This window comes from Passer domesticus, chromosome 5 (assembly GCF_036417665.1).
Source record: "Passer domesticus isolate bPasDom1 chromosome 5, bPasDom1.hap1, whole genome shotgun sequence".
Taxonomy (NCBI): Eukaryota; Metazoa; Chordata; class Aves; order Passeriformes; family Passeridae; genus Passer; species Passer domesticus.
This window is the reverse complement of record NC_087478.1, coordinates 55842879-55858740: the sequence shown is the minus strand read 5'-3', so window position 1 is coordinate 55858740 and position 15862 is coordinate 55842879. Positions and strand designations below refer to the sequence as shown.

The 15862-nt window shown below is 43.9% G+C and overlaps 2 protein-coding genes across 9 annotated transcripts in view; one reads left to right on the top strand and one right to left on the bottom strand.

Moving 5' to 3' along the window:
• Window positions 1-5044: 5044 nt before the first annotated feature.
• On the top strand, window positions 5045-8662 carry LOC135300811 (dynein axonemal intermediate chain 7-like). The gene is given in 8 exon segments (XM_064420685.1): window positions 5045-5439; window positions 6144-6174; window positions 6177-6275; window positions 6522-6733; window positions 7333-7500; window positions 7664-7780; window positions 8342-8387; window positions 8390-8662. Coding segments are annotated over 8 exon segments (1164 nt in total). The 5' UTR covers window positions 5045-5175; the 3' UTR covers window positions 8617-8662.
• Window positions 8625-15862, bottom strand: part of IRAG2 (inositol 1,4,5-triphosphate receptor associated 2) — a 37820-nt gene continuing 30582 nt past the window's right edge. For 6 of the 8 annotated variants that reach the window (XM_064420678.1, XM_064420682.1, XM_064420679.1 and 3 more), the window contains 13 exons: window positions 15390-15472; window positions 15193-15265; window positions 14441-14495; window positions 14328-14355; window positions 13644-13802; window positions 13120-13254; window positions 12239-12386; window positions 11300-11343; window positions 10622-10699; window positions 10450-10514; window positions 9917-10018; window positions 9674-9778; window positions 8625-9291 (listed from right to left, as the gene is read on the bottom strand). In XM_064420678.1, coding sequence (XP_064276748.1) covers window positions 9048-9291; window positions 9674-9778; window positions 9917-10018; window positions 10450-10514; window positions 10622-10699; window positions 11300-11343; window positions 12239-12386; window positions 13120-13254; window positions 13644-13802; window positions 14328-14355; window positions 14441-14495; window positions 15193-15265; window positions 15390-15472 — 1319 coding nt within the window. In that variant the 3' untranslated portion in view covers window positions 8625-9047. The remainder of the gene's footprint in view (window positions 9292-9673; window positions 9779-9916; window positions 10019-10449; window positions 10515-10621; window positions 10700-11299; window positions 11344-12238; window positions 12387-13119; window positions 13255-13643; window positions 13803-14327; window positions 14356-14440; window positions 14496-15192; window positions 15266-15389; window positions 15473-15862) is intronic. The other 2 variants (XM_064420684.1, XM_064420680.1) reach the window with 1 other exon arrangement.

The window sequence follows — 15862 nt, the reverse complement described above, 5'->3', positions numbered from 1 at the left end:
TACAAAAGAATGTATGTTTGGGTTTGCACAATATGTTTGGTTAATCTGGCCAGGGTTTGGCCTGAGTGCCCTGAGTTCCTGTGGTTAGCATAAAGCTGCTGCACACCTGCACAGTGCATCTGGCTAATTCTGCTTGTTCTTTTCCACTCCAGAACCCAGCTTTCCTCCCTGCTCCAACAGGATTCTGTGGGGCAACACCACCCAAAGGAGTCTGCTCAGGGAGTTGATCCGGTTGCTCTGTACCCTGCTGTGCCCTGCAAGAACACCTCCTCAGCATCCCTGTGTGTCCAGAGGGTATCCCAGGTGCGGGGATAGGGCATCTCATTGCACACATCTTGGCCCTGCACAGGACACTGCCCCTCTACCCTTCCCAGAGCTCCCAGCTCCAGCTGTCCCCTCTGTCCCACCCTGCAGGAATGTCACAGGGCTGCTGGGCAAAGCAGCCAAGGAGTCCCATGGCATGCCCCAGGTGATCCTGCCTGTCCTGCCACAGGAAGCATATCACTTCACCTGCACAACTTAATGGCAGCTAATCATGGCACGGTCCACTGGCTGCCTGGTCAGGCTGCCCCTTCCAAAGGCCTTGGAAAAACACAGGGTGTTTGGAATAGTGGTGGTGACTTCAAATGCCTGCCTTGCACAGCTCTTTGTGGCAAAACAAGTGTGAGAAATTTTAAAAGAACCAAAAAGAACCCTAAAATAATAAGGAACAATAGCAAAGTTTTCAATTTCTTAATCCTCAAATCTCCACCCCCCCCCCTCCCCCCCCTCCCCCCCCCCCCCACTTAAAAGAAAAAGCATTTTTTGTGAAGAAAAATTAAGGAAAGGCTGAGGGGCAAAAAAGCAGAAAAGAAAAGCCACTGACTCCTGTGTGCCTGAGAGTTTTTTTGCGGGATGTGGATTTTGAGGGGTGCTGTGTCTCAACCTGGGAATCACAACAAAATGCAGGGAATTGGCTCTTCCTGCTTTGTCCTGAGAGCAGGGAGGGACATGGAATTATTTTAGGGTCACTTGCACAATGGTGTGTGAGCCTGCAGATCCCATTTTCTTCCCTCTCCAAATGATGCCAGGGGATCACCTCACCCAGGAATATGAGACCATCTGGAAAATATCATCCAGTGCATTATTCCCTGTGTCAGAGGGATATTTATAGATAAAGTAAATAATGTTACAATCCAGGCAAATAAGGAGAGGCTGCAAGGCAATGGAGTGTCTCCTCCCCCATCTCTGTGCAGGGCTTTGCTCCAGGAGGGGCCAGCTGGGATCTTTTAAGTCCCTTCTAACTCAAACCATTCTATGATTCCATAATCCTTCCAAATTCAGCCAGTTTTGGAGAGCAGGCAGGAGCAGTCGAACCAGTCCCTCACAGGACCAGGCTCCCTCAAAGTCCCTTGCCCAAATCTGCTCCATAAAACCATATAATGCTCAGGAAGCTGTATATTTCAGAAAAAAAATAGGGTCATTTCAAAGGAGTTTCTCACAAGAAGTGAAACCCTTCCCCTCAGCTGAGCAGTTCAGGTTTTTCACTAGTTTTGATCTAGCCCACTGAACAAAATACTGCCTTTGCCTTTAGAAAGGAAAAAATCCATTGAGCAAGTTCAGGCCAACTCTCATTACAGGCTTCCTAAATTTATTGATGGAGAATTAAATATTCTCTTTAGATAGGCAGATAGATACATATCTGTGTCTGCAAAATGGTTTCAGGCTCTCAGTTTGTAAACCAATGGATATAATTCCTTTTGCAGCACTACCTAGCACTGCTCTGGGGTGTGATGTTATTATGGTCATAGAAAGGAAATGAAGAGCACGTGGCTGACCTTTCCCAGCTCAGGTCTGTCTTCCCAAAGGAAGTGTGTAGAATACCAACCATCTGGTTTAGCCTGTATTTCCTTCCCATTGGAGGTTTATCTCATAATTCCCAGGAGTGTAGGAAATCCTCTTTCAACACAGCCTCTTCTTGTCTGCTGGACTTGTGCTGGAATCACAGAACAGAATATTCCCAGCTGGAAGGGGCCCATATGGATCATCAAGTCCAGTTGAGGGAGGGAAGTATTGGATTTGGGGCCCTTGGGATGTGGCCCTTTGCAAATGACAGAGAAACAGCGATGAACCCCATGCTGGGGGCTATAAAGCAGATAGCAGAGAGGAGAAGTGGGAGAAATGTTCTCTGACAGTTTTGAAGTTTAAACAGGCATCAGAGTTCTGTAATATGGATGTCCTCACGTTTGTGTTTTGGTTTCGTTTTTTTTGTGCCCTGTATTTTGTACTGGTCTTCCAGAGTAGGGCAGTACCTTCAACCGGAGAATAACAAAATAGTTGTTATTACCTCATCTTCTAAAACCAGGCCTGCACCTTTCATGTACTTTGGGCTGACTGTTCAGATGCATCAGTTTGTGGACTGAAAAAAGGAGGATGTTGGAATCGAGAAGAAAGGATTTACTCTTTGGTGTTCAGTTGTCTGCAGTTAGGGAGAGGAGAAGCAATTAAGAGCAATTGCAGTGCCTGACTAGTGCACAAAGCCAGTCCATCTCCCTGGGATCCACATTCTGTTCTGCTGTAGTTAGGTGTCAGATTCAAGAAGCTGGAGTCTTTGTTCTTATTGGCAAAACACTGGACTTTCCATAGGAACATCCAGCACCCTGTATTTCTGCTAGGTGACTTTTAAAAGCTTGTTTCTATGAAATGTAAACTTCTACCACTGGGATTTAGCGTGCTTAATTTGTTCAGCATATGAACCTAGGTACCAGCTCAGTCAATAAACAATAAACAGTTTTCACTGTAACGTTTTCCACCATCTTGAATCTTACTGCCTTTTAGTCTTTAATTTCAGGTAAGTCTTCTTTTTAAACAAACAAACAAACAAACATGAAGCAGGCAAAACTACATTTCCTTGTGTGGCACATTTAGATTGTATCCATGTTATCAGAGTTGTAGGAGTGTGCCAGTTTCTACAGAAGAAAAGATCCAGCTTTTGCCTCAAAAGATCACATGGATTTACTTGAATGGTGCAGAGGAAATTTTCTTTCTGAATCCCTCTTAAAAAATTTAAATGCTTTCCTGTGAAGCTGGATTAACCCAGACTGAGACACCAGGCTTCAGTTCACAGGATGGCCATAATACACAGGAATCACCAGGGCGTGTTTCACAGCTGGAGCAGGGAGAGGCTTGCATCTTTATCTTTTCTTCTTCCTTCTCCTCTCCTTTTTCCTTTGTCCTGCACCGTGATGGTATTTCTTCATCCATCTCACTGTCCTTTTGCCTATACCTGTCTGCATCTGTTGCTCAGTCCTTCTCCCTCGCTGTACTCTTCTCTTTATAGCCCTCTGTCCTGCTGCCCATCCCTCTCTTTCTCCATCCCTCTGCTGCACCTTCCCCTCACACCCACCTGCTGTGGTCATTTTCTCTCTCTGTCCTTGCTTCCCTCTTTGCCTCTGTATCCCTCTGTCCTTCCTGTGTGTTTACCACTCTGTCTTTTTATTTGCCCTTTTCGTGTTTCTTTTTATTCCCGGTTGCTCTGTCCTGTTCCCTGTGCCATTGTTTTTCACTGGATCCTTCTGTCCTGTTCCCTGTTCCTATTCTTTTTAAACCCCTCTCTGTCGTCCTCTGGGACAGTGCCCATCACACTTGTTTTTATTTAATCTCCATTCTGCATCCTGTTCTTCCTTTTCTTCCCTTGTCCTTTCTGCTCCACTCCCAGTTTGTCTGTCCCTGGTGCTCCCATCCCGCTGCTGGATGGGTCCGTGAGCGCAGATTGGAATCCCGGTGCTCCCGTCCGACGGGGGCAGCAGCAGGGACGGGGAGGAGACAGCTCCTGCCCCGAGCACAGGAAGGGAGTGGGAGCCTCCAGGCCGCGGGACGGCCACCAGCCAGTGACAGTGAAACTGCGCTTCAAGGTCCCTTCCAACGCAGGCCATTCCATGATCCATGGAAGCACTGCAATATCTCCATGTGAATGGAACAAAATTGATAAATGTAGGAAAGTTTTGATAACACTTGGGTTTTGTTGACATTTCTATTATTGTTAAATCACGTGGGGAGATAACAGGACAGATAGGAAAATGGAGTTTGTCCCCACACTTATTTTTATTTATTTTTTATGCTTATGTACATGTTTATCATGTTTATATAGAAATGTGTATTATTATATATATGTTTATGGGTGAGACACATAATCTTTATGAATCTGCCAGGCTCTGGGGAGATTTACTTCCTCAGAAAATGATTATTCAAATGCATAATCATGGTAGGCATTGGTGTAGTGTGGGGTGTTGCTGAGTATTACCTGAATGGGTGCTTAAAGTGAGATACCTGCTCTTGCACCTTGTTAAAAGAGGGCCTGATTGTAGGAAATAAAACTGTCTGTTCCACACGAGTTGCAAATTTCTCCAGTGTTGTAGTGTCATTCTTTGGTTGAATAAGAGTGAGTTTTCTTGTAATACTGACTTAAATAAAACAACTGCAAAATACTGGCATAATTTAGCTCCGCTTTACTGCATTTTAGAGTTGTCATTTTTTGATTTGGTCTCATTCTCTCAGAGCAAATTTCATAACAATTACAGTAGATGTTTTTACAGCATTGAACACTTTTTTCTTGATTCCTGTCAACAGTAACTTCTCTCCTCCTGTACCATCCCTTGTGATGATTTATGGGCTGGTTTGGCTTTTTTAAAGAAAATATTTATGGCCATTTTTGTCCACAGTGTTTCTGCCTTTTACTAACATTTTCCAATTAATTAAACCTTAAATTTATTATTTTGTATTATATATACATATTTGGGTTTTTTCTGTGCATAATTATCTTTGTTACCTGAAAATTGTATTTCACGTTAAATCCCTCTTGCTTCTCAAAATTATCATGTTTTTCACCTTCAGCCCATGACCTTTTGGTGCCTTATATTTATTTATTTTGATATATTATGTTATTTGCCTCATTTCATATCAATACAATCTTACTAAACCTGTCCAGAATCCACTCTATTATTGTGTTTCTGAAATTCTTCTGTAGGTAATGATGGCCTCATTTTGTCAGCAAAACCTTATTCCCACAGAAAGCATTTGAAACTGGCTACAAATCCAAAAGCTCAGCCCCAGTCCAGAAGTGCTTTTCATTGCCCGGCTCTCTGCCTGTCCTCACGTTTCAGTGAGTGTTGAGGAGCACCAGCAGATGGGGCTGAAATGCTGCAGAGCGAAGCACTTCCAGCACAGAGCAAATATCAGGAGATGGGGAATATCGGTGAGTTTGAGCACCCGGTTAACTCCTGCTGTCTGCTGAACTTCCCAGAAGAGGATGCCCTGCTGCAGGAGGAGCCAGGAGGCAGAGAAGAGGCACCACAAGTTGTGGATTTGGAGCAGCTGGTGCCCGTGGGGGGTGTGTACCACATCTCTGCCCTGCAGCTGCCACCCCAAGCCCAGGACATCGGGGACTGGACCATGGTGGAGGTGAGGGAGGACAGGGATCAGCCGCTGGTGCCCCTGAAGAGCTGCTCCTGAGGTTTGTCACTGCTGTCACATGCCCTGCACACGAGTTCCTGAGCAGCAAACTAACCAGGCAAGGTTTGCAAATCATCAGTTTTTCAAATGTGAAAGGTAAAAGCACAGTGGTACAAAAAATCACTGCTGGTTCAGCTCCAGGCTCTTCAGGCTGGTTGAGGACTGTGGTCACTGGGTTCTGGGTTCCTCCAGAACTGACCTAGCCCACAGGTGGCACTATGGAAACCTCTAATAAGCAAAATTCCCAAAAAGCCAAACTCAGAGGGCAGGACTGTGGCAGGGGAAGAGGCCCAGGATGTGCATTCACAGCCCCTGTGACCTCTCCTTCCCTCTAACACTCCGGGGACAGAATGGAATTACACCTGCTTTTGCTTCCCCTGCTCCTGGTGTCTGAGGCTGGGATCTGTGAGAAATGGCTGTGCCCACGCTGTGGCACTGCCTTGAGGGTGCCTTCAGCAGCACAGGAAGAAGTCCAAGGCCTCGTAGTAGCTGCTCTTCTACTGCCTTTGAAGCTGTACTTAGAAATGTGAAGTATTAGCAAACCATTTTAAATGGTGCGTTAAAAGGCTTTGCAGTGGTTAGATGAACTCAAAGAAAAAACACCTGCCTTTTCTGATAAACCCCTTATCTATCCTTTTCCTCTCTTGCCAAAGCTGCTGGATGTTGGATTGGAGGTGCATCCATATTCCCCAGGGAGGCTGAAGATGGCACACAGATAAACCTGAGGCTCCCTGATAATGTGATTTATTTTAAAGTGCCTCTGGTAGCCCAATGGGATCCTGCAGGTATGAACTTAAGACATAAATTTATTTCAAATTTGAATAGTAGAATTTATACCTGAGTTTGACTCTTGTTACAATCCAGCTGTAAAGATAAGGGCCAGTTTGGAGCCCAGAAATAGTTTAGGGATGGCAACGTTAATTTAAAAAAAAAAAAAATCCCCACATCAATTATTACTTTTTTAGTTTTGTTTTACTTCAGCATTACTGCCAGAAGCCTTCCATATACATCTTTTCATCCTCTTTGTCCAGGCCAGCAGTGGAGAACTGATAGCACCAGCAAGATAACCCATGAAGCAGAAAAGAGCATCACCTTTAGTATTAATGCCTTTTACACAGTAGCCCTTCTCCAGGATGGTCATCTGAACCTGCCCTATCAGGCCTAGGAATTTCATCCTACTGATGTGGATGAAGGACTCTTCACAGTTACTGCAGTCTTTGCAACCATTCAGATACAAATGAAGGTACTGTCAATTTTTTAATAAAATATTTGCAGTTAAAAGCCTCCATAATTATTACAGTGTCCCTGACTAAGAATTTGAGATGCTTCCACAAGAACAATTTGAATCTCTTCCTTTCCAAGCACTGCACTGGTTATTTAATTTCAGTTATTTACTATGAGAAATAGTATATTTCACATAGTAGAAATGTGCATTTGGTCTGGAAAGTTTCAGTCAGTGGTTAGCTGCTGGTTTTGCCTTGCTGCATTTAAGCCTGTTCCACCTGTTGGAGAGCTCAAAAGTGTTCCTTTCTCCTCCCAGCTCTACCAAGAGAAATACAGAGAGTTCTAGCAGCCTACTACTGATGCTCCTTGTTTCTTCTCAAAGTTCAAGCCACTCATGATTATCCACCTGTTCTGTAGTGTATAAATCAGTACACCAGTGTCATTTCTGAATTCCTACACAAAGCTGGCTTTCCTCAGGATCTGTAAATGAAAGGTCACAGCCCCGAGTATCAGATGATGTGGGTAATACCCAGCATAGCAAAAATATCAGTATTTGAAGCCTAAACCAGAAAGGAGCTTCCATGACCAGTAAGTTGCTTTCACTGGTTTGTACAACAGGATAATCAGTATATGTTGTCTTCAGTAGTGGTGGAGGAGGAGGAGGTGCTTTCCCACATCACAGGAAAATGGATGAGTCCTTTTGCCCTCAGAGCAGCTTTGAAAAGAGCTGGAGTGAACATTTTCCCAGCAGAGTACTCTCCCAAGTATGTCCCTGTGCCCAGGAAAGTGAGTGCCAGAGAGGTTCCTGGTAGTTTTCCCCCATTTTTCCCTCAGATCACCCTTTCCTGCACTAGGAGCTGCTGTGCTGTCAGCTGAGCCAGGGACTGAGTAAAGCAGGCTCTGGCACTGCTGTAACAGGGAAATAGAGATCTGTACTTGTGCACTGCAGGCTGCCCTGGCAGAAGTGAAGTCCTATGAACAGATGGCTCTGCTTGCAGCTGCTTTTGCTCACAGCAAGTGGAATAGAGAAGCAGGGCCAGAGCAAGTCACGTTCAAGTTTTGTGGAGTCCTACCAAACTTCAGGGCAGACCAGAACAGATCCCTTCCCCAGTTAGAAACAATTAACTCACCTGTGGTGGCTTCAGCCCCAGCCTCAGTTCAGTGTCACAGACGTCACCTGAGAGCTTTCAGGGGACACAAGTCTCATCAACAAAGACACTTGCTAAGGAAAATGGAACTGGTAAGTCACCAAGAGAGGCTTTAGCCAGAGCTGGGGTGACAGAGCTTCATGCTCCTCAGAGGCCCCTTGAAAATCAGCTATCTGCTCTGCCAGCTTTTTAATGAACAGCTTCTTCCTGCCTGTAGGGTTTCTTTTGCTCCCTACTGCAAAGGAAGGAACGAGCAACCTCTCTGTTGGTTTGTCTCCACCTGTGAGCTAAAACACATGGTTAAAACCTCCCAGCCAGACAAACATTCCCATGTGTGGCTGGAGAAAGGTAGCACACCCTGCTGCTGAAAGCTGCAGTGGCTTTCTCACAGCTTAAATGCATGTGACACACAAATATTAGAATTTGTACTCTGACAATGGCACAGGCTTCACCTCATAGTGCATTTCTTCTTGCAATAGGTGAGCGAATATCTCACAGCAGGTTCTGCCAAAGACAACGACTGGGCTTTTTTATGTTCAGTGGTGAAAAAGTACAAAACCTCAAGCTCACTGAATCCAGTGAGGCTTTTTCAGAAGAGCTGGAAGAAGAGTCTGAATTTCACTCCACACTCTACCATATGCTCAAGGATTCTGCCAGCAATGAAGCCATGGATAAAGTGGAAAGAGCTGGCTTCCTGTTTATTGATTCTCTGTATCAGCTGCTCCTTGCTACCAGAGTCTTAGCATACTCTTAGATACTGCATGCTTTCCTTCAAAATTTTATTATCAAAGGTTTTCAATAAAGTTATATTTCAAGTCTTAAATCCTTTTCTATTCAAATCATTGAAACAGGTTCTAAAATGCAAACATTTTATCTTTATTCAAGCAAAATAAATTCTTTATTCAATTGTGCCTAGACCACCTAGACATGTTTATTGTTAGCTACGTTCAAAATTGCTATTCTATAGTAAACCTCAACAGAACTGAGACCCTTTTAGCTACTTTTAAAGATGACTTTTGTCAGAATGGGAAAAAGATTTTTTTTCATTTCAAGTCATGCTTTAAAGAAAAAAACTTAATTTCCCCCAAAAAATAGCCACAACCCAACAAAACAAATCCAGACATGTAAACTGAAATAACACCAGCTTCAGCTCCTGTCCTGCAGAGCGTGGCAGCACAGCCCTGGTTATACTGGGGGAGGGCCGTGGTGGTGCAGTCCTGTGTAGGGCCACAGCAGCTGCTGCAGCGACCTCCAGGAGTCCCCAGTGCCCACAGGGGCTGCATCTGCTGGCCTCTGCAGGGACAGCCCCGTCAGGAAGCTTGTGAGAGCAGCCAGCAAGACCAGGATGGACACGGACACCCAGAAGGTTTTGTTGGTGTTGCAAAAGGAAGCCTTGAAATGGGATGCCCATGCTGGCATCAAATTGTACCTGGGCAGGGCAGAAAAGCACAGAGCCCTTTAGTTTTTCCCCAAAACATGCAACTTTTCCCACCCCACCCCAAAAAGTCTTGGAGCAAACTAGATCCCACAAACATCAAGAGTGACAGGTTGCTACTGTTTTGGGAGCTGTGCAGGGGAGCTTCTGTTCCGAGTTTAAAATACAGTCAAGAAAGCAAATTCTTGATAAGCTGGCTCAGCTCAGCCATCCACCCATGCCCCTGGTCCTCACACTGGTTCTGAAGAGGATTCACAAAAGCTGCCTTGCAAGAGCGGCAAGAAATCTTGCTCATAGAAAGCATTGAAAGTCCCGGCCTTTTGTTTGAACCCATGTGCCCCTCCAAAACATGGCTTTAACTTGTGAAGAAACTTACATTGACTCCAGGGTCCATTTGGGTGGGTATTTTCCTTTTTCAGAGACACTTTCCTTCCTAGTTAGTTGTTCCTGTACTTTAGCAGGTGATTCCAACTCCCCATTCCTGTAAACAAGAATCAACAGCTCCAAAGCTTTGCCAAATTCACAATAGCTTGGCTTTATAGCCCTGACCAGGTGATGAATTAAAAGCTCATTAAAAACTAAACCAGCACACCTGGGAGAAGGCTCCTGCTGAACTTACTTGGTTTCAAAAGGCTCCTCTTCATACTCCGCCCAGGAATAGGTGCTGAGGAACCTCTGCAGTGAAGGACGCTTCTCATTCTGCTTCACCCCTAGTCTGCCCCTGCCATGTGTTAAACAAATTTGTCTGATTTTCCCCAGCAGATAGAGAACAGAAAATCAGAAATTTAGCAGCAGCCTAATCATTTGGTTAACCACAGACAAATAACTTACAAATTTAATTGCTTGAAATTAGGATCATTAAAAAAAAAACAAATGAAATAAAACAAAACTACAGATCCATCCATTGTAAATATTTAGATTTTACACTTTAGTTCTAAAGCAAGAAAATTGTGGGATTTTTTTTAAAGCTCTCGATGCTCAATAAATTAAAAAGGTGAGCTCATAAAACATGATTACAGCACATAAAACTAATGTGAAAGGTGTAGCCTAAACATTATTGTATCCCAAGATGCTCCATAAACTGCTTACTACAGGCACAGTTAGAGTGGAAAAATATTTCCCCCATTCAAAGTCAAGCCCTGGTGACTTTACCAACTGCTTGATCTCCTGCTGAATGTGTCACTCCGTTCATCCCCATCAGGTTCATGGAACTGGGCCTGGAGGAGAAATTTGCCACGTTTACTGCACTGGCATTCTGACGCTTCATCCCAACCAGTTTTGGGGAGGGGAAGCACCTCAGCATCCCTCAGCAGCCCCTACTTACCAGTGGCACCCCAATCCCTGCATTCCCGGCACTCCTGGGCACTGTTGCAATGCTAACTCTCCGCAGGGCTAACGAGGGCTATGCAAATAAGAAGCATTACTGGCTCTTAGCAAGGCACAACTGAGTTATTCACTGAGCACACAAAACACCATCTGGTTTGTACAAACGATATTAAAAAAGGAGATGCTGACGCTTAGCATGAAGTGACACACAAAGAATCCAATTTCAAGCACAGATCAAATCAGATCTTTCAAACAGCATCTTTCCACAGTAAGTGGTTTCTGCCCACCTGAGTGAGACTGGCTGCACAGCTTCCAGCAAAATAACATTCAAGTTAACTAAATTCCCCTAACATCACTCACAGGAATTCCTATCCTCAGTTTGAGCTGCTCACATATTTTTGTGCTAAACCCTCCTTTAATTCAAAGGGAACCACACATGAACAGTATTTCTTAACCAGTGAGTGAGAGCCCAACGATTCCACCTTCATCTTCTAAGGAGGACCACTTAGAAGTTGGTGGGGTGCCTGAAAAGTAGACCCTCACGTTTGAGACACCAGCCCACATTTGTGACAGAAAAGCACCAAGTCAAGCATGCAGCAGAGCACCAGCTCTATATAAAACAAAGAAAAATACACGCACATTTAAAAAATTTGAAATTTCATGTAAGGACCATTACCTTAAAGTTAAAAGGACCTGGTAGCTTCTTATTCATAGATTCATCTGTGAAGAGATCAGACATCAGAGCTTTATAGGAGGAGCTTGCTGCTTAGAGGAGTGCAGTGAGTTTAATTTGCAACTGAAGGTCTGACTTTCTGCAGTGTTTGTTTAAACAAACCACTCTCAGAAAGCAAAAATGAGGTATCAGGAAAAAGCTTCATATTTCATTAAATAAGTTCATAACATTCACACATTACCCATCCTGTGCAAGCATTAACTCCTGTCACTACCATCAAATATATTCTATTATTGAGGTAGTGTCCTGTTACAGGACTGTCATTCACAGTCAGGACTGTAATCCAAAAGGTTCCTGCAAGGATTTTCTGGTGTGGAAGACTTTTCTTTTGGTGTTTAAAAAACACATCCTATTTTTCAGAAGAATTTAATACTTCCCTGGCAAAACTACAGGTGCACAGCACTGGCTGCAAACCTGGCTGCTTAGAAGGGAAAATAGAGGCCCCCCCTGCACTTAAGGGGTTTGTAATTCCCATGCAGAAAAGGGCAGGGTGCAGGCTGTAAAGAGTAGCCAAAGCTCAGCTATCTAGCAATAGCTACTGTGAACAAGCACCTAAACCTACTGCTCACAAGGAATAAGATTATCACCAGCACATGCCATGCACTTGGCTTAAAGCCAGGACATTCCTGTGTACTTGCAGTGGTCCCACACACACACACCATGAGATCCATGACAGTTTAGGTACAAGTTTGATTTCAGAGAGCTGCTTTTAATAGTATTAATAGATGGCTATTCCTCTCCAGCCCCCACTTTTTAGAAGGGGGGACAACACAACCATATAATTCTATCACCTAAGATGTGGAGGGATCACACAACTATTCTGCAGCTATAAGGGTCTGTCTGGCAGGTGCTAGCAAGGGGAAAGATACTTTTCCTGGTTACCTCTCTCTCCAAGGGAGCTGAAGGACCTCTCGTTCTGGAGCAGGACCTGCTTGAGCTCCTCAAGCTCAGCATGTTCTTTGGTGTACATGCGCTTCAGGTTCTCCACATGCTGGATCATCACCTCCACAGCCTTGCTCACCCGGCTCTCCTGAGGGAGCAGGGAAAGCAGCAGCTCTCAGGAACTGCCTAATGTTTGGAGATTTCCCCCTCAAGCATCTGCTATCTCACTTTTATCCTCCCTTTCAAAGCTTTACTACAAACCCTGTCCTGGCACATGGTACACAGGCTTCATTTCTCTGGGGATAACCCTTGTTGTAAAATAAGTCAGTCTTCAGTTTTCCAAGCTCTTACAACTCATTATCATCATTTCCTCTGATCTACAGTCTCAGCTGCCATCATGCATTTGCTGGTATTGCCAAGTCATATTTTCATGCTGCTCTGGGGTATGATACACAACTATACCTAACATCTGAGCAGGACTTAGTAAGTTTCCATAGATTTAGCTGATTAGCTACCCTTTCCATAAGGCACAGAACCACATTTGCAGCATCAAGGCCTTTGTTACCTCACTGCTTGGTATTTTGTACATCTCACTACTGCAAAGTCTTTATTGTTTGGTTTTTTTTCAACCAGAACCTTATTTCTGCTGTGGGTTGTTGCACAATTCTAGTGCAGCATAGCTGCTCACAGTGCCTGGGATTCCTTATAAGAACACAGAGAAGAAAAGGCCAGGATTAAGCTGCCCTGACCAGTCTACACTACACACACCAGATTCCCAAATGCAATCCTGGAACCATAAGCCCAGTAAAAAGATGTGGCTATCCCTTTGCAGCTAAAAGGTTTTAGCTTTGTACAAAGTACTTTCAGATGGAAAGTGTTACCTGATTAATAGCTCCCAACATCTCTGCTCTGCTGGCAACTCGAGCTGCATATTGACTAAGGAACTGCAGACTTTTCTGCAGCTTCTTAATGATCTCCTGTGCCTGGTTGTCTTCTTCACACAAAGGAGCTAATGCCTAAGAACACACAATGGTAAGAAAACTGGTTATTAACAGAGAATGAAGGGTTGAGCTGATGACACTGAGGAGCTGCATTCAGGCGCACATCAACATCCTTAATCAGTGTAACTTGGATAGAGAGCTCCAGTGGGCAGAGACTGGAGCATAAAAGCAGCTGAAGCAGGGGTCAGATGTTTCTGCAACAGAAGAATTCCCTGCCTGAGCACACAATGCACTTGGATCAATGCACCCCTCACAATCTCTCATATTTCAACTGCACTGCTACAGAACTTCATTAATATTTGCTCATCATGTATCACATATACACACCCCCTTTAAAGAGCTGTTTTAAGAGAGACACTCACATCTACTTCTCATCCACCCTACCAGCCCTGGACAATACTGACCTCTAACATATTGACAGCATTTGTGATCTCCTTTTTCAAGTTTTCTTCAGCCAGGTCTCGGGACCTCTCTTCAAGTTTCACTCTTTTGTCCAAGGTAAACAAGTCACACTTAAAACCTAAAGACAGCCTCAGAAATTCAGCCTGTTGTAGAAGAAAAGACTTCAGAGGAATCCAAGTGATGCAGAAGTTTATGTAGATTTGGACACTAATATGACATTTGGGCTATACCCTGTGACCAAAGTTTAGGAGAAATACAGAAGAATAAGTGAACGTGACCCACTTCTTTAAAGCAGGTCTTCCCATCTGTAGTGATGGTGGGAATGTTCTGCAGCCAGAAGAGGTGACATCCTGACAGCACACTGTGCCATCTGTGCCTTTTGACAAAACTGTCTTAAATCAGCACATTCTGCCTCGGAGGAGGTCACAGCTGTGCTCCTTGAAGCTTACAAACAAATGTCACAGTAGTGACAAGTCTCTGTTCAATTTTACAGATTTTCACCTTTCTCCATCCCATCTCTTGCAAAAATTTCCATTAGGCTTGGAAAGAGATTTCAGAAGTTAGCCTACAGAATGACCCAGCTTAAACTGGATGTCTTTCTTTGACATAGGAGGGAATATTAACCAGAGTTTATCTACAAAATCTGATATCTGAAATACTTCAGGATACAAGCAGTTGAGACTTACCTCCACTTCCTTCTCATTTGGGGAGTCACTGTAGGAGAAGAAAGAGAACCATGGAACAGACTGTGGCTTTAAATTCATACCTGCAGGTGATCACTGAAAGTGAAAACTCTTACGGCTCATTTTGCTTCATTTTATCTCCTTTAATGCCACCTGCAGTGGGTGAAGTCCCTGAGACAAAAAAAAAAAAAATATTTTCAGGCCAAAGTGAAAAAATAGCCTCCCCAAACCAACCTATGAGACTCTTGTAATCTTCCACAGAAGCCCCTGTTCAAGATTTCCAGTATTAAGCTTTTACCACTGAAAAGAACTCGTGTGCCTCAGATTCTATTCGGTGTGAGGCACCACAGCACTGCCACTTGTACAAAGCCCCAAAAGTCAGCTTTTCAGGGCACTTCAGCTGGCATCTTATTAGCACAGAAATGGTTAATTGAAGGTTTTTGCTTCAGGATGTTATGCAATTTACTACTTGAAAGCTTTTAGTGATTTCCAAAGGCAAAAGAGGAGGTGATTTGAAAAGTAGGTATGCCTAAGGAGAAACAACATCCTACTCCTCTCTATCATGGATAGCACAGAGATGCTTCTTTTACAAATCGCTGGGGAGAGCAGGAGTGACAAACATGTTTCAAATATCCCGACTCCTTTGCAGCTAAGAATTTTCCTCCTGTCTAGAGGAATGCAGAGCTGGTTAGATCAGTATCTATAGAAATCAGAGCAGCAGATTTTGCATTATACCACTTTTGTTCTCTTAATTTTGATCTCCAACTGCAGGTACCAAGCCCTAAAAGCCTCTTATCACACTCTCTACACAACTCTGCACTCAGCTTGTGCTTCAGTAATATGAAGGTGGTCAGCAAAACCCCCTTACCTTTCCTGCTGGGAAGCACAGCTGGTGCTTCCTCACTCCACTCTTTATTATTTTTCTGTTCCTGGTCCACTTCCTAAGGGCACATCAGAGCAGTTAGAGCAAGGGAGCAGCCACACCACCCCTGGAGGGGCCTGTCCCCTCCTTTGTCACTGCTCAGCCAACCCAGTTGGGCTTTTCACTGTCACCAGTACTCTTACTGGGTCTTGCTTCAAAACATTTTGAAACACAGGCTTGTGTTCTTCCATGGCCAGGCAGGATTCCTTCTTGATCTGACTTGGTCCTGTGGAAAACATTCCCAAATGCAAATGTAACAATTAATAATGCACACACAGCTTCCAACACCCACCATTTTAGCCATGGGCCAACTGAGCTAAAAAACTGCACCGAATGCCATGAAAGACCACTAAGAAAAAGAGGAGGCAGCAAAGAACACTATAAAGACACACAGGAAGAAGTATGATAACTACGATTGGAAAAAAACTCCCATAAGAAGTGTTATATGTCTACAGCTGAGAATATCATGTACTTCCTGTAGTTAAAGATGCAGGAGTTACAGTAATATTCCCTTGGATAAATTAATTTCATTATTTTGCTACCAGCAGGAAGATTTCTTTTTTTGTTGGCATGTTTGCTGTTTAAAGAGGCAGCTTTTAATTAATATTTATACCTT